Source organism: Corvus kubaryi, unplaced genomic scaffold (assembly GCF_017639235.1).
Source record: "Corvus kubaryi isolate FWS band 111438036 unplaced genomic scaffold, C.kubaryi_AGA036_p1.0 37395, whole genome shotgun sequence".
Classification (NCBI taxonomy): Eukaryota; Metazoa; Chordata; class Aves; order Passeriformes; family Corvidae; genus Corvus; species Corvus kubaryi.
Window position 1 is genome coordinate 4,710,796 of NW_024581134.1, and position 18,147 is coordinate 4,728,942.

General features: G+C 45.3%; 1 protein-coding gene across 6 annotated transcripts in view; it reads right to left on the bottom strand.

Moving 5' to 3' along the window:
* The window catches only part of DCX (doublecortin), a 71,876-nt gene that overhangs the window by 43,807 nt on the left and 9,922 nt on the right, over positions 1-18,147 (bottom strand). For all 6 annotated transcript variants that reach the window (XM_042039832.1, XM_042039836.1, XM_042039837.1 and 3 more), the window contains one exon: positions 16,220-16,560. In XM_042039832.1, coding sequence (XP_041895766.1) covers positions 16,220-16,560 — 341 coding nt within the window. The remainder of the gene's footprint in view (positions 1-16,219; positions 16,561-18,147) is intronic.

Here is an 18,147-nt window from a genome sequence, read left to right on the forward strand (position 1 = left end):
GTTTCCCCTCCAGAATTGCATTTCTTGCTACATCAGACATTGCTGACTCTTAAATTATAGTTTGTCATAAAGTAGGTTTTTCCAGTCCTTGCTCCTCAGGAGCTGGCTGGGACAGTGATATCATTCCTAAGGAAAAGCCACAAACTTTAAGTGAGCTACAGTCAAATTCAATTAAAAACAACACAAGCATTTAGAGTTACAAAGAACAAAACTTTCTAGAGCCAGCTGGCCTGGGGGGGGAGGTGTGGAAAAAATAAAATCAAGGCTTAGTTTGTGTAGCAGCAGATTTGAGTCAGTGTGCTGGCATTTGGGATGCAAATGCTGCAAGGGGCTGCTCTGGGAGAATGGACTCTGCTGAGAATGGGGATAAAGGCCTGACTGTTGAAGAGCTTCATTCGTGCACCGGTGAAAAGCAAGTCCAAAGTGCAGCATGGAGTAACAACGGGGCAGACAAAGAGCAGCCCAGAGAGGCTGGAGCCACAACAAGAGAGCAGGCAGGGAGTAACAAGCTTCTGCAGCGAGAAATGAAGTAAAACAAAAGGCTGGTCTGGAAAAGCTTTGGCAGTGGAAAAAACAGGACACATTTATACAGGTTTCTTCCAAATGGCCTGCTAACCACTGATGCTTGTAAAGCTGGGCACACAGCGTGCTCGGGGTAGTGCTTGATCCCAGCTGACTGAGATCCACCCTGCCCAGGGCATGAGGAGGCAGAGCAAACAGCAAAATGATGCTCCACAGCAGCACATCCAGGTGCTTCACTGGCGAACAAAACTATTTCCACACCCAGGAACACAAGAGATACAAACGTGGTCCTTCTGAGGCTGAGAAAAGGAGCCTCTGTGTGTGAGGCAAGTAGCTCCCTGCTGTGAGGGGAAACCCAGGGAATACCCTTCTTTTCATCCTTATTTTCAGAGGTGACATTCAGGAGCAGTGGTGGTCTTCCCCTCGTCATGGAAGGCATTGGACCATCAGACTGAGGTCATGGCCTGTGGAAGTGTTCTATAGACTTCAGTGAGCTTTGGATGAGGCTCTGCAGCTGGGCAAGAAATAAGTCTCCATGCCTGAGAGAGTAATGCATATCTATGTAGAAAAAGATGAGCTCAAGGCACTGCCCAGTGCAGAACTTCAGCCTTTTTAGTACTTCTTCGAGGTTACATAATAATGTAAATTACACGTTTATTCAGAATGACACCACCTGCACTGATGGACACTTCCTCCAACCTGAGCAGTGGAAGCCCAGGACTCAGGGAGCCACGTCAAGCTGCAGGGCACAACCTGGATTGCTGCAGGGCTCAGGAGGGAATCCTATTCCTCCCACTCCTGCAGACCCTACTGTATTGCCCAGGGAGCATTTCCAGCTAAAGCAAAGTCAGCCAGGGGCAAAATGAAGGACTCAGTAGGTTAATGGCCTCATTTGGTGCGGCAAATCCTCTGAAACCCACTGACAATTTAGGAACATAATCCCCTCTCTTTTATTAGTGACATGCTTCAGTCTTCCCTACAAATCTGAGACTACAGTTTCCCTACTACCCCAAACGTACACAGAGTGATTTTCCTCAAAAAGGATGGACTCGTCTAACTGCCTGGTAGGAATGTCTTTGCCCCTGAACACAGCAAGGATTAAGGTGTGAAATTCCTATTAGGGCAAGGGGATTAGGCTGTTGCATTTACATAAGGATTTGACACAGAGGATCAGTTCATCATTCGCTGATGCACAGCCTCTGTGAGGGGCTAACAGCTGATGTTTCAGCAGACAGGGAAGCTCCTCCTTCACAAATGTACTTACATCTTTCTGCACGATGCTGCCTGGGAAGGCCAATTCCTTCCTGATCCCTTCAGCAATCACTGTAAACCCTAAAGCATGAGCTACAGGATTGCCCCGATTATTGTCTCGATACATTTACATCTGAAGCAGCGCACTGGAAAGTAATCGGTGAGGAAAACTGCTAGATTTGGAATCAACAAAATCCATGCAAATCACACGCCTGCAAAAAGTATCTGGGAAGCACCAGCTCAGGGATGAAAACTATGCCATAAGTGCCTGTATTAGAGTGACAAAATGTTTTCAGATCAAAAAAGAGACTATAGCTTAAGTATGTGGTTTTTAAGAAAGAAATTCCACCCCAGCTGCTGTTTCTTCACTGAAAAGGTTCATGTAATAAGGCCCTGTGCAGGCATGTGGGCATAAATAAAAGGTCCAGGGCACCCAAGTGTCCACTACCACACCTGCTATCACAGCTCATGAGTGTGAGGCACTAAAATTCAGAGTCCTCATTCTTACAATAAGGTCAGAAGATCACACCAACGCAGCCCTTTCCCTCAGCAGCTCTGCATGCTACATTTAGCACTGAGTTAGGCAGGTACGTTTCCACTTCAGTTCACGTTCCTCAATCATTCTTGACTTCAGCCCTGGGAGCACAGCAGCCCAAACTCTCAAAAGGTAGTTTTACTTCTTGGTACCTCAGGGCTTTTGATCAGGGAAGAAAATGCAGAAGCCAGCAACACTTTCTGGTCTCGAGTTTAACAGCAAACCCTTAGTACATTCATACATCAGCTTATCCATGTTAGTGTGCATTTCATCAGTGAACTGTAAACACTCAGTGCCTTGTTTGGTTGCCACAGAGCACCTCGAATAAATAAATTACCAAAAAGCCATTCACACCTGACTAGAATAAATACATTATTCATTGTTTTATCTTTCACAAAATCCGAGGAGCAGTGTGCTCTTCTGAGGCAGAGCAGGAGTCATTCATAGCTATTTAATAGATGTGACCTGCACAGCAGAGGATTATTACAAAGAATGAGCAGGCAGGCAGTCACTGGATTAAGGAACAGTGATTCATAAATCCAAATCCCTGTCTCACATGTTGCTTTTATATGGAACCTGGTAAAAGCCTGCCTGAACCAGCAGTGGAAACCACACCTTTTAATTTCATTCGTGCATTTCTGAAACATCAGGCCACTTCTGGCACACGCCGTCACTTCCCTGACTCGGGAAGAAAAAGGTGCATGCTAAAGAAGCCATAAACAGTATCTGCTGGTGCTCCCTTTTCTATTATGTTGACTTTGATTCAGGTCCTTGTAATTACCAGGAACAAGAAAAAGACAAATAAAATTATCCCAGCTGTTTGTGGCGGACAGCCCTGGCCTCCCAGCTGAGAGCTCTTTGTGCTGCTGAGAGCGTCACCAAGCAACCAGCCCTTGCAGCTGCCAGGCTGCAGGAAAGAAGTGAAAGCATGACTTCTGGAAAGGAAGCACATGTGAAGGTTGGGACTGAATCAATCTCAGCTTTGTCTCCTGCCTAAATATGGCACCAGAGATCGCCCTCAATGGATCTCACCCGCTGAGGGGGCAGAACCCGGATGCTTCTTTTGTTTTAGAAGCCAGAGCCTTGCAGAACTAAGCCCAGGTACTCTGTAAGCTTTGGATGCAATGAAAAGAGGGGAGATTCAGGCTGTTAGGATGCTGTTGAGACTTCTACTCTTCATCAGCCTTAGCTGGTGGTCCAAAAAGCAGCAGAAGGTGGCCCACAATGCAGCTGCCAGAATGACTGCATGGTCCCAGCTGTAAGTCACACCCACGTGTAAGTCAAGTGGAGGTGAAAAAGGATTGTCTGGTAATTGAAACAGTATGGCAAGGAAAGCAAAGCAAACAGGCAAATCCCCATGCACACAGGCAGGGAGTGAATAAAATGGGAGGAGGGAAAATGGGGAGATAAATGACCATTCAAAGTGTGCTCTGCTCGTTACCGATTGTACAGCACTGTTTAGGGATGGGCAATAGACATTCTTCCTGCAGAATTTAGGGAGGATTGAGAAACCCTGGCTGGCACCATCCCTGAGCCATAGCTCCCCCCAGCTCTCAGCAGCCTTACAAGTGAGTCCTGTTTTACCTAAAGGCAGCTAAGACAGAGATCCGTGAAAACTCTTCCAACCTGGACATTGAAGACAAATTGACGAATTCATTTCAGCTCCCTGTGAGTTTAAATGTGCCACAGCAGCCCTGTCTGAGAACACCAAATTAATTGCCTTGCTCCTGGTCACACAGTGCAGTTGGATTCATGCCAGGAGCCCCGAGACCCACTCCTGAATACCTGCAGCACACTGCCACTCATCTGTGACATCAGCTATTTCCTGTGGCAATTACCTTCTTCTGCTTTTGAGAGAAAGAAGGTCTTTGTGAGTGTGCTTAGAAGAAAAAAACAAGTTGGTTTTCACTCATTATGAGATCTGTAAAAGAGTGCTCAGTGCACTTTTGGTCCAACTTTATTTTTCCTTATCTACTGTCCATTTTACACTACAGTGAACACATGCAACTGGAAACAACCCAAACAATGTATGTTAGGGTCAGATGCCATTTTTCCCAGCATCTCCTTTTTGTAAGCATGAGGCTTCTGCAGAAACAGTGTAAAAATGGAGCAGTTCTACACTGCTTGGCACTAAATCACTACCTGCTGCCAAGAGCAGTGCAAAAGCTTTATGAAGAAGCCCATGATATGGATGAAAATTCAAGGAAAAGCAGACATTTCAAGAGCTGTTCTCCATTTTAAAACTGCAAGAAATGCCAAGACTGTAAAGATCTCTGTTGCTCTACAGTGCTAAAAATAGCATTTGCCAACAACTCTACTGAGTCTTTTGTATAAAATTCAGCCTTATGGCTCTCATTTCGATTGTGAAAGGAACACATCATTTTGCAAACCTCCGTTACCAGGGTTGTCTAAAATGAAGGAAATCCCCAGTACCATTTACTCTGAAAATATTAAAATTCACTAGAAGCAAAAAAGATGCTTCAAATTTCAGCTGGTATTAAGAGATGTAAGTTCTTGTTTCTAATCCATTATGAAGGGCTTTCAAGTAGGCAAGAATAACATTCTTAGATCCTAATGTTGGCTACCTCACTCGACTCTTTGATACACTTCATTTACATGTAATCCTGCAGCCTGCCAGCAGTTGATAAGGTTCCTGATATCTGCACATTTGAGAAAGGGAAGTTTAGTTCCTGATGGGCTAAAACTGAGCTCCGTGATGGAAGGCTGCTCAGGTTTAGGGTTTCACAGAGGTTTTTTGCTTGTCTGCAACTGCTTCTCAGCATTTCTCCCCAAATAATTTATCTGCCAAGTTAAAAACTCTTGACCAAGTTGAAATGGCTGCACTGGATTTTCCCTTTTTTATGAGTTCCTGTTAACACTGGGTGGTGGTGTGGAGAAAAGTGAGGGGTGGATTTTTCTCTCCACTCCAGTGATACTATCTGGTAGACAAAAAGAATGCACAAGTTACATATTAAAGTGGCTGAGAGAAGTTACAAACACTGAGTCAGTGGCTTTACAGCACATCTGACTGAAGAATGGACAGGTCCATACTCATCAAGAGCAAGACATTTACAAGCACTAAATTTTATGTCCCTCATGTAAAGAGCAGGATGACTCCATGCAGTTTTGAAAAACCCATTTCAAATGCTCTACCACAGAATCATAAAACAGTTTGTGTTGGAGGGGACCTTTAAAGGGCATCTCATCCAACTCCTCTGCAATGAGCAGGGACACCTTCCACTGTCCCAGGTTGCTCCAAGCCTTGTCCAACCCAGCCTTGAGCACTTCCAGGGATGGGGCAGCCACAGCTTCTCTGGGCAACCTGTGCCAGGGCCTCACTACCTTTGTTGTAAAAAACTTCTTCCTTTTACCTGATCTAAACCTACCCTCTTTTAGTTTAAAACCATTACACCTCATCCCACGTAAAAACGTGTCCCCATCTTTGTTATAAGCCCCCTTTATTTACAGAAAGGCTGTGCCATGCCATGCCATGCAGTGGGATAAGATGTGTCACACCTGCCTGTAGAAATTCCGGGTATTCCCCACGCGCAGAGCTACAGCTTCTCTCAATATCTTCACGTAACTGGAAACTTTGGGTCTCCAAAGGAAGTGAACCTGGGTGCCAGGTCACCTCCACAGCCCAGCCACAGGCAAACTCCCAGGTTCAAAGTTGCAGGCACAAAAATACAGCAAGCAGGGGGTGATTCACCACTCCAGAGCGGACAGGCTCTGACCATTTGGAACCTCCTGCCTGCCTCACCAGAGCCCCAGATTCTCAAGGTGTGTCCCCCTGAGGGAATTCAGGGGGTATTTGCTCACTCTGTGACCTACTGCAGGTAGGGAGAGGTGAGCAAAAATAATACATGTGATGCCACTCACAGGGACACGAGTACCCCCGCCCTGCTGGCTGCTTCAGGAGAAGACAGGAGCACGGCACAGCCACTCGAGCAGCTCTTTACTTCCTTCCATACTCTGAGACACATCTGAGAACGTGGAGAGGTGAAGTGGAAAGATAAATGGAATACAACAGTATTTTAAAAAGCTGCTCCTTTCCCTGTGAATTTCAAATGGATACCATATGCTTTAGCGTGCTGTTTTGATTCTCTGCTAAGATATTATTCACTAGCCTGCCTCAGCAAGACAATCCTCTCTCCAGAATAGTTATTTTTAGTTTGAAAAGATAAATATAAGAGTAATTTCCACCTGTGCTGCTTTGAACTTACGATCATCCATTACACTGCCTGTTCATCTCAGTCCCCCAACTTTTTAAATTCAAACAGTTCTTTCATCATCTTCACCAAGTGCTTCCACCTCCAGATCACTCAAGAAGATAGTAAATACCACTTGTTTCTTGATATTTCATTTTTACTCTGGTAAGAAGTTATTCCTACCCTGGTTTCTTCTTCTAAACCTGTTTCAAATCTGTGATAACATCTGCACTTATCACTGCTTCAGGTTCCTTCACAGGTTCTTGGAGGAGCCTTTCTTTCCTCATGAATTTTGAAGTCCAAATGTCCGCTGGCTCTCCTCCATCCATGGTTTTATTATTCTATACTAACAGATCAAGCTGAAAGGGGTTTTTGCATGTTATACCATGTTTTTTCACAGTTTTATCTTTCAGTTGATTTATCTAGCACAGAAGCTGAGTTTCCTGGTGTATTTTCACTGCCAGACATACAGACGAGAGCAGGTACCATTAGTCCCACTCTGCTCCTCTTTCAGCACTATTTTGGGCATGAGGGAGTGAGGAAGGGCACAAAGATGATGTCAGGAGTGCAGGGGCACAGCAATAACTTGAGGAAATGCTGCTTTCACTCACAGAAGAGTGCACACATGAGATGCTTTCCTGAACCCGTTTCAGTTCCCTGCTCAGAGAACCTGAATAAAGACAGAAAACCCAACGCCTGCAGCCATAAGCTGCTCTCCCAGGAGCACAGGGAGGTGCTTCAGGTGGGGGCTTGGACTTCTCTGTCACAGGCAGGGATTGATGTCCACGGCCCCAGGACCAGAGCTGTGGGTCCTGCAGCCCCAGGGGACTGAGCACCAGATAAGCAGCACAGAGCAGATGGCGAGGGCAGGGCAGTGAGGAAGGAGCCCGACTCCTGCTCTCCCCTGCTGCCCTGCAGGCTCAGGGGCTGCATAATTATTCTGTGGAGCCAATAAGGCTCCTTGAGCTCATTGTCCTCCAGATAACAGAGCTCAGACCTGGAGGACTGGCAGGACTGACCTCTCATGCCAGTTCTGACTGGAGCAAAATCCCCTGGAAAAACCTGCTAATGAGTGGTGCATATTATCTCATCTTCCCCATGTCTGGTTTTTGTTCATAACTAAATCCCCCATTTGGGGGGAAAAAAAAAAAAAAAAAGAGAAAAAAGAAACAGTAAAAGGAAGGATAGATCTTACACCCACTCTAGCTGAAAAATCCTTGTTCTGAAAGTATTTTTCAAGATAGAAAACATAGAAAAGCACCATGAGCTAATACACGCTAATTTCCTACTTATTTCAGATTATGTGGATAATTTTAAAACTGTTAATAACAATGAGATCTGCATTTATCTCACAGAATAATTTAAAAGTAAGCAAACATTTTCAAAGTGCAGTGAAAGACTGCAGTGAGATTCCTTTGGTTTTGGTTTATTAGGGTGAGGGAAGCAAAAACAAGAACTTGGCTCGAGGATATCAGAGCACAATAGTCCCTGGGATTCTTTAATGAAGGAAGAGTTTAGATTGCTTAGACAGCAAATTGAGCTGCAGAGCTGTGTTTTACAACACTTAATAAAATGTATTTATACAGATAAAATCATGTTTACTCACATACACAGTGCCTGCTGTTAACCAGGGAACTAGAACTAGGTCTAAGAGTATAGATTATTATTATATATCACTGTATAACATTCAGCAAAGTCTGGCTGCACATTCACAGGGGACAGGGTGTGCCTGTGGCTCGGAGCAGTGAATGCTCTGGTTATTAGCCCTGCTTATTCCTCCCTATTCAGCCTGAGCAAATCTCCAGGAGCAGAGCTGCAGTTCCAGCTCTGTTTCAATCGATTTGCCGCAGCCTGAGGAGCACTGGGACAGCCCTCAGCTCTCACAGCTCCTCTCTGCACCTCCCCACACATGCAGGCCTACCTTAGCCAGCTCTGAAAAGCTCCAGGGATTGCATCCTACTTATTTTTTCCCTCCTCAACTCCTTTAGACACACTGCTATGACACACATTTCTGTGTATCTTTTGTCACTCCTGGCGGAGCTGAGGGTGGATGGAGGCTGTATCCTCTGCACGTGGGCAGGGCTCTCACTCCTTCCCTTACTGACCCACACAAACACCTTTGTTGTCACTGGCATCATGGTCAAAAGATGGGGTGAGGAGGCTTTGACAACCTCTCACACTCACAGGGTCCTTTGCAGCACGGATTAATTTCCTTAATATTTAAGCTCCATCAAGACACACAAAAATGAATAACCACTGGTTCAGGCCCACGTGCAGTTTCAGAGCCAAGAAAGAAGGAAATGCTGTTGTGCTGGCTGACAGCTCTTTCACTCCATTTCTTGCCAGCCTCTGTCACCTGGTTGGTTGCCTTTATTCACACCTAGTGCAGGCTTTTCCTAGAGAGAAGTGTGAGCCGTGCCATAACTTACCTGCTACTGAGTGAAAACAGCTTTTTGGTTGAAGGCCAATTAAGAGCTGAGAAGGGAAGAGAAGAAGTGGTTCCAGGCAGACAGGAAGAAAAGGTGAACTTGCCCCAAGATATGGAACATGGCACCAACCACCATGAGATTCTCAAGGTGTGTCCCCCTGAGGGAATTCAGGGGGTATTTGCTCACTCTGTGACCTACTGCAGGTAGGGAGAGGTGAGCAAAAATAATATATGTGATGCCACTCACAGCCTAACACTAAGGACACTGGCACACCAGAATAAGCAAGACATTTCCCCACTAAAAACAGGGCAAATTCACATATTGGATTATTCCAGGTGATCGAAATAAGACATTTACAAGAATCCACACCCTGAGGTAGATGCTTGCTCAGAATATTTTAAGTGTAACCTTCTCCCTCTCAGAGCAGGAGGGACTCTCATTCACACTGGTGGGATTGCTGCTCAAGCATCAAAAAGGAACCAGAAACTTAAGTTTCATATAGCGACACAAACTCACAATGGAAAAAACAACAAGGCTTTCTTGGCCTGTCCACAGCTCCAGATATTCAGCCTTATTTCCCTTGCTCATTTTCAGCCCATTTATTCCAGGATAAACCCTCTGGCACTACAGTGAATAATCCTCTTCTCTCTTGGGATTCAGAGTGAAAAGGGAACATGTCACTCTGTATGACAGAGAGGACTGCTAAAATAAAGATGCTACTGAGGATCGAATTTTTAGCATACGTCCCTTTTGGGGTGTGAATAGCACCAGGATGCAGTAATAGGGGCCACGTACTTCTAGGTCACCAGGTCAGGTCTGACTGCATCTTTCAATAATTTTGACAGCCTGCCATCTGTGACACAAGGAGCAGGTGTTCATGTGGAGCGTGGTCAGTACGTGGCTCTAAAATCAACCATTTCCAGCAAACAGCAGCACAACTCTGGAGCCTGCTTGTGGACTGGGAGCCTCACTGCCTTGAGAGAAAAACGGATTTACCAGTATTTTTTACCACAGCCAGGATCTGCATAACAGCAATGCGCCAATGAGTACACAGCACCAAAGCCCTTTGGATGGCAGGCAGGAGGATGACACCTCCTCCAGAACCTGAGAGTGAGGCAAAGCAATGGCAAAACATCCAGCAAAGTCTGCAAGCTGATGTTCTCCTCCACTGTCTCCCCTTGCTCTACACACAGAATTATAGAATGCTTTGTGTTGAAAGGGCTCATAAAAAACATCTCACTCCATTTCCCTGCCGTGGGCAGGGACACCTTCCACTATCCCAGGTTGCTCCAAGCCTTGTCCAGCCTGGCCTTGGACACTTCCAGGGATCCAGAGGCAGCCAGAGCTTCTCTGGGCACCCTGTGCCAGGGCCTCCCCACCCTCGCAGGGAAGAATTTCTTCCCAATATCTAATTTAAATCTGCCCTCTGACAGTTTAAATCCATTTTCCCCTGTTCCATCACTACCTATCTTGGGGAGTGGCTGGAGACCACACCAGTGGTAACCAGGTCAGTACCATGCTCACAGGAGAACAGGTTTGATCAAGCCTTCAGCTGCTGAGATCAGCCTGTGTCTGCTTTAAGAAGCACAGGAATCAGGATTTACAGTGTTCCTCTTCACCCAGATTCTGTGGCCCACAGACCCGAGGAAACAGAAATTAATAAGCATAAGGTTTCTGAATAACATCTCGGAAAGTCTTCTGAATATTTTATCCTAAGTACTCAGATACACACTCATGGAAGCTCAGCTTATTCATTCGACCGAGCGCTAAAATCCTTGTGGGATACCTGCGGACTAATTGGTTTTGTCTGTGTTAGAGTCTAGTCACTGCATGAATCAGGCAGTGCTGAACCTCCAGCTTAGACTAAGAGCTCCCTGAAGATAGAGAACTAGGCTGTGTTGTCTGGCTCTGTAAGTGACTTGGGTTCAGAAGTTCTCCAGTCCATACATTATTACTAATCCTCCTTGCATGACACATGGCTGCTGCAGAGGAGTAATCTCACGCAAGCACCCTAAGCCAGAGCATCTGCAACAGCACTGGGGAGGAGTGAGGCTGGGAGCTAATCCCCATCCTGAGTGATGGGGAGGTGGCTGTGGGCAGGGATCCTGCCTGCTCGATTCCTCTGTGAACCCAGACCTGTTCTCTCACTATTAAAATGGGAGATTTATGCGGGGCCTGGCAAATCTCAGCAGCGAGCAAGAAGCTCCGAGAGGAAAGGGCTGAGAAACAGACGCAAACCAGATCCAGGTTTGTTGTTGCAGCTCTGTGCAGCAGAGAGGGAAGGTGGGACTCGCTGCTCCCCTTTGCACTGGCTGCTGCAGGAGCTTTAGCAGAAGGTGGGACACAGAAAACACTTGCACTCCTCTCCTGCTCTTACATTTCCTTTGGGCTCCAGCTTTATATGAGTGCATGGAACTGCTTTTCTGGGGTCACTTCAATGCAGTTTTTCAGTATCCTAAAGGGCAGCCAACAACTTAGAAGGATGAGGAGTTCTGACATCCTTCCCCTCAACGTGTGCGATAACCCAAAGCAATTTGCTCACTTCCTAACCTTGAACCTCGTGCCTCAGGGTGTGGGGTAACTATTGCCTGGGCTCTGGAGGGAACAGCTTCCCTCTGATCTTCCAGCCTTGCAGATGCTACTGGGTACAGTCACACAGGTGTCACCTTCTTCCTGAGCACCAATCACAGATTACAGATGTTGGAGGAATTTCAGTATTTCAGTACAAACCTTGTCCTATGTCCCATTGATACAGTTTCATTAATACAATCAATAGATCTACACTATCTTGGAAAAGTTTGGTCCACTACTAACACTTGAGCAATTAATTTTTTACTTTTTTTTTTTCCAAATACCAGCTTAAAATCAGTGCAGCAGCTCCGAAGTTTGTTTGGTTTCTCCAGTGCAGTATTTAGGAGATGCTTTATCAACCTATTTCATTGACTTTGATCACAAAGTCCCAACTTTAAACTTGCTGTAAGCTTAGTCATCCTGCTTCTCCCTCCGTGGCTGCTGCCCTTCCTCAGTGCAGGAAACCTGAAATGAAATGAAATGGCAACTTCTTGCCTGGCCGGGAGAGGTGGGCTGGCCCCTGGGGCACTGGCATCAGCTCTGCAAACAGGGAATGAACTCCACTCATCACCTGCCACTTGATATCCTTATCAAAGCAAAGGCTGCTAGAGGGGACCATTTTATTAAGACTGGAAACTCTTTTGGGAGCACAGTCACAAGTGCCCTGACATATGGAAATGGATGTAATTTCATCTGATGAGACAGCTAACACTCAGATGGAGCAGCAGCACTGTGTCTGGGCAAGAAAACAGCCAATGAGCAGAGCATGGGTGACTTCTCCCCGTGTTTGAAGATTTCAAAGGCCAGAGGAGATCACTGCATGTTATCGTGGCTAAAACCATAATCTGTTCCCTGCTTGTTGACCAGAATATCTCCATTTATGTGGAACTGAAGCATACAAGCTCTCCCTGCTCTGAACAGCACCTATTCTGCTTATTTGTGGTGATAATTGTTGGGTCACACAATGGGGTGTTTAGCTAAACAGCTGAAGAAAAAGGAGGAGGAATTCTATACCAAAAAAAAGCCAAAACTTAATGCTAAAGTACAACTAAACATGTCTGATGAATTTCTGGTTATGCCAGAGTATCACCCAACTCAGCCAATGACCAAAAAAAAAGAGTGATATTTCTCATTACATCTCTTCAGGCACTTGGCTGAACAACTCACAGACCTTAGAATAAAATGTAAAATGCAGGGCAGAAAAAGAGAAGTTCAGTGTGCACAGAAGACACCAGCTTTCACAGGTCACTTAAAAGCAGGAAGGAATGCAGGCAGAGCCCACCTGCAAAGCAAGGTGCTGAAAGGAGCTGCGCTGGGCTGCCAGCGATGGAGCAGCCTCCCCTCTCCCAGAGAGCACCGACCCATTGTGCACCACGGTGAGAAGGAAGCTCAGGCATGAGCAGGACAGTAAATCTATGCAACATTTGCAGAGTCTAGCTCAGCTTACTGCATTCAGAATATCCAAATGCAACTTCATCCACGGTCTCAAATTCTGCTTTCTAATTTGGTTTGCTAACGACGCGAGGCAGGATCTGTCATCGTGTGTTTATCAAGTAGCCAGTGCTGCCAGGAATCCAGACTTGTTTGGGACATTGGGTAGAACTAAGAGTTTAAAAAAGGAGGAAGAATCTACCAAAATAACTGTTTTCCAGCGTGATTCACAGGCCTGACCAAATTAAATCCTGAATGTGTATATTTTAATTACATGTATTACACATCTCAACACGACAGCAGTTGTAGCTGTGGAACAAAGTGCTGGATTTGGCCCATTAAAGCATTTGTTTAATGCACTGAATCCTTTGACCTACACCATTTCCTGTACAGCCACAGAAGTTCCAAAGTTAAATCTCTGTTGTGATCCCCCGTCACAACCCATTTTTGGTCAACTACCTGAAAAACCTCTTGAGCTCCGCGGTGTGCACCAAGAGGTAATGAGATGCTCCAGGGAGGGAAGGAGCTCGAGTACAGACATTAGAAATATGTGCAAGTTAAATATACTACTTAAACACAAGATGCTCATTTAGCAGCTTCAAGGGCCGTATTTCTCCAGCCAACCCAAGACATAAAAAGAAACAAAAATTCATTAAAATAACCTAACCCCACTATTGTTTCAAGTGCTACATTTATTCAAATCCAGCCCACCAGCTCTCAATTAGCTGCTTTCTCACTCCAACTGCAGCAGGTCTGCAGTGCACAGAAATGTAATTATTCACACACCACCCTGTCATTGCCACCACTGTCTGTACTTCTGAAGCATCTTGATTACTCCACTGATGAGCACTATGGAAATGCCTATAAATAAAATAATCATCTCCCCTCATTAAGTTCCAGCTCGTGGACTGAGGAAGGATGATTTTCCTTTGTACGTTCCTTTTGTAAATTTTATCATTTCACAACAGAGGGAGCAACGTGCCTCTGATGGCACTCAAAGAGACAGGCTGTCAGGATTCTTGTCAGTATTTCAGCTTTGAGCAGCTTGCGTTTTTGCATGAATATTTCCTCCTGAAAATAAAGTGCTGTTTGTCAGAATTACGCATTCAGTAATCTCTTTCTAATGTCAGCATCAGACATGCAAAACCCCCTAATGTCATGTCAGGAGGTCAGATTTTGTGGAGCAGTATGTCATGGAAACCCTAAACAGCCAGCACTGCACCCACAGCAGAAGCTTCCAGCTCTGACTTGCACACTTAGAATACACATCTATAGTGAAAAACAAGCATGGAAGGGAACCTTCCACTAAGCACAAAGCCTTGGTGAACCAGGTGTGCTCTTCAGGAAGCTTCAACAGTAATTGATGCTGCAAATAAATATCAAACATCCCATTATTGCCAAATCACAGTCTTGCTGTTTCCAAGATCTGCAATACTGGGTGTGCGTTTGCACACACAAACTCCCAGTAGTGTCTCCAGCATGCAATGAAATATCTCACTGCATAAAATGGTGAATTATAAAGCCAGAGAAACAAGTTAAATGTCATATCAGGGCTGATCCTGTCTTGCTCTCCAGCCAGAGGAATCACCACTTGCTCCTGTAAACAGCTAAAAGGGGGAGAAGAGAGCAGTTTGATGGAAGCTCATGGAGCATCCTGTTTCCGCACCATCCAAAGCAACATCTCACCTCCAAACTGCCAGCACCTCTCAAAGAACTGAGGCCACTACAGGCTCAGATTAAGCTCCTCATTCCCAGCTGGGAGAACAACAGGACTCTGTGCGTCAGCATGAGCAGGGAGCTGCTCTCAGGCCAGATGCAATTGTTAAACCCTCTGCAAAGCTGCTGTGATCCAAAGGGCATGGTCCTGTGCCCATGTGTGACCACCTCAGGGAGCACAGGTCACCTGACTCTCTCCTTCCTCTTTCCCTGGTCTCTCCCAAGGTTTCCAGCACATCGCTCCTTGTATCACTGCTCACTTACAGCAGGTTACTGTGGCTATGGAGAGTGCAGCTGGACAGTCACCCCCTCATGTTCAAACTATGCATCTTAGGAAGGAAAAGTGCTGCATTGAGACAAGTGGAAAGGAAAGCTTCGGCAGACAGATGGGATTTTTTGTGTATCTGAAGCTGGAACCAGACAGTAACTAATGTGCAGGACACAGAGGATGGGACAAAGCAAGAATCATAGAATGACAGGATGGTTTGGGTTGGAAGGGACATTACAGATCATCCAGTTCCAGCTCCCTGCCATGGGCAGGGCCACCAGACTGTCAGGCTGCTCTCAGCACCCAGGCACTACACCTGGACTGTGCAGGACACTGTAGGGATCTGTATTTGGGACAAACATTTTTATATGTAAAATCTGCATGTTCTTGGATAGAGCCAGTACTTAAACAATTTTCTCCAGAGACAGGACAGAGTTAATTTAAAGCAAAACCATCAACCCCTAGAACAGCCAGTGTCCAAACCCACACAAGAGCTGTGCTGCCTCACTCCAGAATCTGGAGCAGGAAAAATAGTGACGAAAATAAGATCGTTCCTCAATTACAATAAACAGAAATGTTAAATCAAGCTCAGAATTGTCCTTGAAGAATCCAGCTCTTCCCAGCTCTAAAAACGATCCCCTCACATTCCTTTAAGGCTTTTCATAGATACAGCAATCTGAAATGGCTCATTGCTGTGTAGCTGCTAACAAGAGACAGATGTTTCCTTCAGTTCCAGCAACATGTAGACATGAAGCACAATATGATGACCTGCTAAATATTTCTGACTCTTTCTGCATGTTACCTCAAGGAATTGCACCACAGTTCCATGCTTTCCCTGCTCACTCTGGAGCTGGCCAGAAGAGCACGCTTGGATCAATCACTTTATCTTAGCAAGCCTTCATCAGAGGGCAAGGAAAGTCAAGCAACACGTTTTCACTGAGCAAAGCCAAAGCTGGAGAGTTCTTCCAGTTACTCCAGAGCCAGATCAGCTGGTGGCAGTGAGCCCAACTCCCCCTGTTATTTATTTAGCTGGCCCAGAAGACACGCACCACACGCCGGCGTGCAGGGCCAGCATCTGTTCCACCCAGACCCACGGCTACATTCTTCACTTGGTATTAATATCAGGGAAAATTTAGTAACCTAACCACTGGCATGAGAAGCCACACTTCCAAGAGAACAGATGGCAGCAATCATCTCAGCTTAATTTTAGGCTTCAAGAATTGGTCTGAGTCAGCAAAGCCGCACAATAAGAGGAAGAAAAAGATGGAACATCTGTAAAACCTCTTACCTGCTTCCCATCCAAGGTGTACAGCTTTTTGACCACCCCTGTCTCCAGTTTGATAGCTTCAGTGATGTCAGTGAGGACTTGCTCAAAGGAGTGGGCAGTCTTCTTGTTGAGGAGCACCCGCACGGCCTTGCGGGGCTTCACCCCGCTGCGGATGATGGTCACCAGCTTGGGGCGCACGAAATCCTTGTTCTCCTTGGCCTGGGCGCTGTTGCTGCTGGCCAGGGACTGAGGTGCTTTCTGGTTGGCAGAGGTCTTCACGTTGACTGACCAGTTGGGGTTGACGTTCTTGGTGTACTCCACCTTCTTGAAGAAGTTGTCGGACGAGCAGACGTAACTCTCCCCTTGAGGAAGGAAGGAGATTCTACAGTAACTACCAGAAAACAGGCTCTGTGCTCTTCCCCCATGGATCATGCAAACCATTAATAATTGTTTCCATTTGCTCGTTCTTAAAACATTCTGCCTTATTTTAATGTCGTATTTATGCTTATTTTAAATATTGCCAGTATTTCCACAAAGTAAGCAAGTCAGTCATCAGCAAATACATACAATCACATGAGCCAGGGGTTAAAAGAGGTTGAGTTATAAAAGTATTTAGGTACTTCAAGATGCAGCTAAGCTTTCCAAGAGCTTCAGAACAGTAAATTCATTTGACCACCCCCATTATTTCATAAATTTGCCAGTTTCCCCTTTGTCTTTACAGACCTAGCTACTATTTCAGTGTGTCATTCCCTGCCAAGAGGACATCAACATTCATCCACAAAGTGCCTTCTGCATCATGCCTGAAAAATAATCAAAATCTTGTCCTGAATAGCCTTCACTAAAAGTAGCCTTGATAAATCTAGCAAGCATAACAAATATGCATTGTTAGATCATCAGTGGTTTATTAGGGGACAGACCTAGCGGCAGCTGAGACTAAACACTGCACCAAATACCACTGCTTGCTTTTACATGGCTGCTACCAACCAAAAATACATTAAATCCAAATTTAGACGTGGCAGAGAAGGGTTACATGGTCTTGTTAGTAATTCACAAAAAGCCCTTCCCTATCCCACCCAAAATTACTTTCAGGCTTTGTCTGTAATTTACAGGATCCTATCTATCTAAGGTTTTAAAAGCACCTTAAGGGATTTGTAGGAGCTTCTTTTGGGCCTGCAAATCTGATGGATGCTGGAAGAGTTATTACTAGAACGAGACTGTAAACCAGTATCCCTAAGGGAATGTAGCTGTCTGCTCTGAAATGACTCAGGCTGCTGAGCACTTGAGGATGCACTGAAAAAAAGTCACTCACTGCCGGAGGAAGGAGCTTTCGTCTCGCCATTAGATAAAACTTTAATAGGAATGAAGGCATGACATGGGTACCTGTAGGATTTTAGAGTCTCTTCTGGTGTTTTCTTTGATCTTACAAATTTAAGTTCTTTGTGTACTACGATACATTTGAAATCAAAATATAGATTTAACTCTTTCAGAAAATAAAAAAATAAATAATAAAAAAATAAATTAAGAAAATTCCTTCTTCACAAAAACCAGACTGGCTGCATTTCCTTGACTGCAAACTCCAGGGCTCAGATATCTTTGAAAACCACAACAGCTGTGTCTGGGTTCCCAATCAGGGATCTCTAGGACAGGATTTGACATCCAGCTGGTAAAATATGGATTTCCAGACATCCCACTGACTTCCACATGGCCCAGGCATGTGCCAGGTCCAGCATGAAGTTCATACTGGAAGTTCTTCTGCTGACTAAACTGCATTTCTAATGGAGGCACCAGGTTAATCCCTTCATAGAACCCATGGTGAGACCATAACAGGCACACAATGAACAGGTTTTAACAGGCTTAAAACAGCACTCTGAGCATTTCTGCCCCTCTTCCTGATAAGGGCATGATGGCACAAGCAGCCACAGGAAAGAAGCGGGACTCTAACTTATTTT